A 4,758-nucleotide genomic window follows, 5' to 3' on the forward strand; every position below is an offset into this window, starting at 1 on the left:
CGATATTTTGTAGGCCAGTAGCGCCAACTATCATGAATATTTATGTTCTGTCATAAATTTTCAATTATTTTGATTATTTTGTGGTGTTTGTTTTATATTTAAATTCTAAATATATATACCTATGGGTTCCAGGCTCGATATTTGAGGCCCAGTAGCACCAAACTATCATGAATATTTATTGTGTTAAATTCAATATTTTGATAATTTTGTGTGTGTTTGTTTTATAATTTAAATTCTTAATTTTTAATATATATACCTATTGGGTTCCAGGCTCGTTATTTGAGGCCCAGTAGCACCAAACTATCATGAATATTTATGTGTGTCAAATTCAATATTTTGATTATTTAATTGTACAAAGTATATATCTTCATCTACCAGTATAACAAATACTTAAACTACAGGGATTCTACGCTAAAATACTATACAGTTTACTACGCTAAATGTTTCTATATTTTACTACGCTAATAAATAAACTAAATGTAAACAACAAATACATTTTAATCACATAACATTCACAAAAATACATATAACATACTAGTTTCGCAAATAATACACAAAACGACATGGAGACACTAATATCTAAATTCGGATATTAACATAAAAAATTAAATCTCAATTTTACATTTATTTTAGAACACATTAATCTAAGTCCGGATAAATATAACATACTAGTTTCGCAAATAAAACACAAAACGACATGGAAACACATTCAATCAACTAATATACATTATTATACAAGTTTCAACATAAAATAAATTGAAATACCTCGATGTAGTGAGTGTTTTGTGTGAAAATTTGAAGACGATGGAGTTAAATCACAATAATACAATGCTCCATTACGTTGTGGGACCTACGTTCTTCACTTTTTGTGTGATGGGAGGGGCCCACAAATTTTTTTTTTAAAAAACACGAGCAGGGGGGGCGGGGGGACCAGAAGCTGGGGGGGAGGGTTTAAAAAAAATGGGGGAAAGGGTTTCTGGTCGGGGAAGAAGACGAAGGGCGTTATTTAATTAGGGGTATAGCGTCTTCATTTAATACGATATGTATATCGTATGAAATGAAGACGCTACATATGGCAGTCAAATCGTCAGGCAGTATAGTGTCTAAATACAAGACGCTATATCTTAACGGCAAAAGTTACCGTTAAGGTATAGCGTCTTGTATTTAGACGCTATACATAGAAAGGTAACTTTTTTTTTTTTAAACTTATTAATATATTTTGAGTCCCAAAAAACAATATTTAGGATCCGGACTCCCAAAACCCAATCAACTGATTGCCGTCCGCTGTACAAAGATTTTCTGAAACTATAGTAGTAACAGTAAGTAGTACTAATGGTTACTTTTGTCACACATGAATTTACCCACCTCAGATTTGTCACCTTGTACATTTGGTTACCATAACAACAGTACAAAACAACCCGCAACAGAAGGAAAACAGATTTTTTTTTTCCTCTTCCTTTTCCTTTCCACTCTTCTTCTCTCACTGTGTTACTTTTAGCTTCTTTCTCCATTTCTTTGGAGGAAGAAAAGAGAGAGGTGTAAATAAAATCTTCAAGAAATGTGGACAGTGCCACTTGGAAAGACAACATGTATAATTGGTGCAAATAATAGTCTGAATCTGTTCCTAAATCTGGGTGCTATCAACATCCCTTTTCACTTTCCTCCTTCAGATTTCAAGGCTTCTCCCAAATCTTTCTCTTCCCTCCCCAGAAGATCAGGTCCAATTCACTTTCCTTTTTCGATCAGTATTTTGTTATAGCTATAGACTGACACATCTACAAGACTTGTTTAATTTGGGTTTGTTTTATATGATTTTGACTGTGTTAATATTAGGAAAAGGAAATCTTGTTACTTTAGTTTTATGTGGCTTAGAATACTGAAGGAAAATTATCGGATTATAATTTGATGTGATTATTGTACACTAGTGGTTTCTGGTTATTTTTCTTTGTGCTTAAAAAAAAGAAGGAAAAAGTTAGTAGTGCTAAATTATCCAAATGAAAGGTCAAAATTTTAGGATAGATTACTAATTATGGGCAAAGTTCATTAGTTAAAGAATTTGTAAGAGTTGAACTTGCTTAAGTTACTTGTCTATAACAAATTTACTTTTGAACTTCTAAGATTTTAGCATATCTTTAGCAAGGTTTTTGCTGAATGGATCTGACCCGAGGTTGCAGACTGTTTAAGTCGAACTCGGGGAAGGTAGAATGAGCCAATAATTGGGGGAACCAGAGAAAAGCTTTGTACTGGTGCTGTTTCAAATTCTATCGAAAGGGAGATTGATTCTCCCTATAAAAATAGTTGAGGAAATAGGGCGCCTTTGTTGAAGGACTAACTATTATAGAGGACTCCTTGTTTAGCTTTTCCCGGCCAAGTGACTACAGGATCATCCATCCACTCTATCTCAATTCACCATTTTGAACCTTATCCAGAAGGTTTTAACGTACCAGCTCTTTCTGTGGAAATCCCTTTGCAACTTACTGGATGTTCATGTTTGCCTTGAGTATCTTCTCATATATCGCGTGAACCTCCCGATGTTTGCTATAAATTTCTATGGACCAGCATGTATACAATTGGCAAGGATATAACAATCTTGGACAATAACATCATAGGAGAACTAAGAAATTTGGACTAAAGAGAGCCAGAACTCTTTATGTTACTGAAATTGGCATTATTCAGCACTTGGCAGTGCTGGAAGATGGAGCCCCCTAAAAATTAGTAGGAGTTTCGTAAGCTAAGAATGAAACATAAGAAAATTGGGAGTTGTTCTTTGCCAATGTTACAAGTGCCATCCGGTGGCTGACTAATGCTTGGGTTTGGGGGGTTGTGGGGGTTGGGTTGATGAATAAATGAGTAGCATGCAAACAAAAAGCATCGCCGATTATCCTCGAGGAGGTCTCCAAATGATGAAGTTAGGCTACAGCAAATGTGTAACTATTATGACTGTCAAGATGTGGAGTAGTGTCCCTGAGCGGTGACTGAGAGTATGTATAGTATGGTCATGTAATATCCTCCAGCCTTGTCTTTTAATGGGGAAGGATGACTCACTCAAACAAACTTCACATTTGGTTATATTAGAAATAGAAAGAATCTCTATTTACTTTAAATCGATGCAAGGTAAATCAGGGTTGTGCAATGTATAATGTGTATTTATGTTACAATATGCTCAAATGGTTTTGCCACGTAACTTGGGCTTATCATTCTCTTCTAGAACTAATTGAGTGATTTCTTCTCTTAAAGGTCTATGTAGGGCCAGTCAAGTAGCTGAGCTTTTCCCAACGACATCACCTGAGGTTTTTGTAAGGGAAGCCAGGGTAGAGGACTGCTGGGAAGTAGCTGAAACTCACTGTAGCTCCTTCTTCCCTGAGTACGCCTTCCCTCTAGATTTTGTGTTGAGAATTGACAGGCTGATTGCTATGCTTTTTGGATTCTCCATACCTAATGGATGCAAGAGAACTTGTCTTGTTGCTGTGGTTGGCAGCAGAGATGATGAGGCTTGCTTAATAGGTACAGAAGAATTGAAACTTGGAGGATTTGACGGGCGATTGAGTCTCAATAAGGGCTATGTGACTGGAATATTGACCGTGGATACTGTGGCTGATTTCCTTCCGAGAAAAGGACCCTTGCGGCAGAGAAGGTCAGTTATGTTTTGGATACTAATCAGACGGATGGAGATTATTTTAATAAATGGTCTTTCCATAAAATTCTAGTTTTTGGCTAACCATTTTTTTGAGAAGGTAACGTATCCAATATATTAATGAAATCATCAGCACGTCTGTTTGTGCTGGAAACCAAAATTTACATCTTGAAATGTTTAAACAAAAAGCAGAAATCAAAAATCCTTGTTCTTCTAAGATTGAAAACTGATCATCTATATATTCTTGTTTACACCAAAAACTAAAAAGAAGAATACAATTCATCTTGATCTTCTGTGTAGAGCTACTTGCATCTTCAAAACATCTTGAATTTCTCTCTTTCCAACAGTCCACCAAATAGCTGATGAGACAACTTTCCATCTGTCTTTGTTAGATGTAGAGCTTCCCCTAGTGTTCCAACTAGACAAAAGTTCATAAGGTCTTTCTGGCATTGTCCATCTAATAATCCGTCTTTTGGCTAACCATTATTATCAGATTCACTAAATATATGCTAGAAGTAAACTGTTACTATAATTTACTATTCGATTGGTCTAGGGTCATGCTGTATGGAAGATCTCTAAAGCTTTCAAATTGGCCACATTTTCAAAGCACAACATCGGATTAGGCATTAGGTGATCTTTAAATGCTTAATGATTGTAAATTACTATAGTATTTTCCTGTATGGAAAGATGGAACCTCAAAACACTGTCTGTTATGATAGTCAATACACCGATGCTATTTGGCTATTTGGGATAAGAGTCTTGACTTCAACTACTGCTTTCTTCAGTCCCCTCTTGTTCCGACACAAAAGAAGTTGCCTTCCCTGATCTAGGCATAGACTTGTGAATCCCCAGAATGTTTAGCATTAAACCCCATAACTGTGGAGTGCACTCACTTTGCAACCATTTTATTAATAAGTTTCTTCTACCATCACTAATATCTATATATTATTAAAAGGAGAGGAAAAAGCCCTCTCCTTAAGCCAAGTGGCAACCTAAAAAAATGCCACATGGCATAATTAATTATTTAGTTTATAATTAGTTATTGGTTATTATTTTTGAATTTAAGTATATATAAAAAATGAAAATAATAAAATAAAATAAAAAACTACCATATATATATATAT

At 35.1% G+C, this 4,758-nt stretch overlaps 1 protein-coding gene across 1 annotated transcript in view; it reads left to right on the plus strand.

Moving 5' to 3' along the window:
- Nucleotides 1-1,410: 1,410 nt before the first annotated feature.
- Nucleotides 1,411-4,758, plus strand: part of LOC109238066 — an 8,343-nt gene continuing 4,995 nt past the window's right edge. The window contains exons 1-2 of the mRNA XM_019404492.1: nucleotides 1,411-1,718; nucleotides 3,238-3,634. Coding sequence (XP_019260037.1) covers nucleotides 1,559-1,718; nucleotides 3,238-3,634 — 557 coding nt within the window. The 5' untranslated portion in view covers nucleotides 1,411-1,558. The remainder of the gene's footprint in view (nucleotides 1,719-3,237; nucleotides 3,635-4,758) is intronic.

The sequence above is a fragment of the Nicotiana attenuata genome, unplaced genomic scaffold (assembly GCF_001879085.1).
Source record: "Nicotiana attenuata strain UT unplaced genomic scaffold, NIATTr2, whole genome shotgun sequence".
In the NCBI taxonomy this organism is placed as follows: domain Eukaryota; kingdom Viridiplantae; phylum Streptophyta; class Magnoliopsida; order Solanales; family Solanaceae; genus Nicotiana; species Nicotiana attenuata.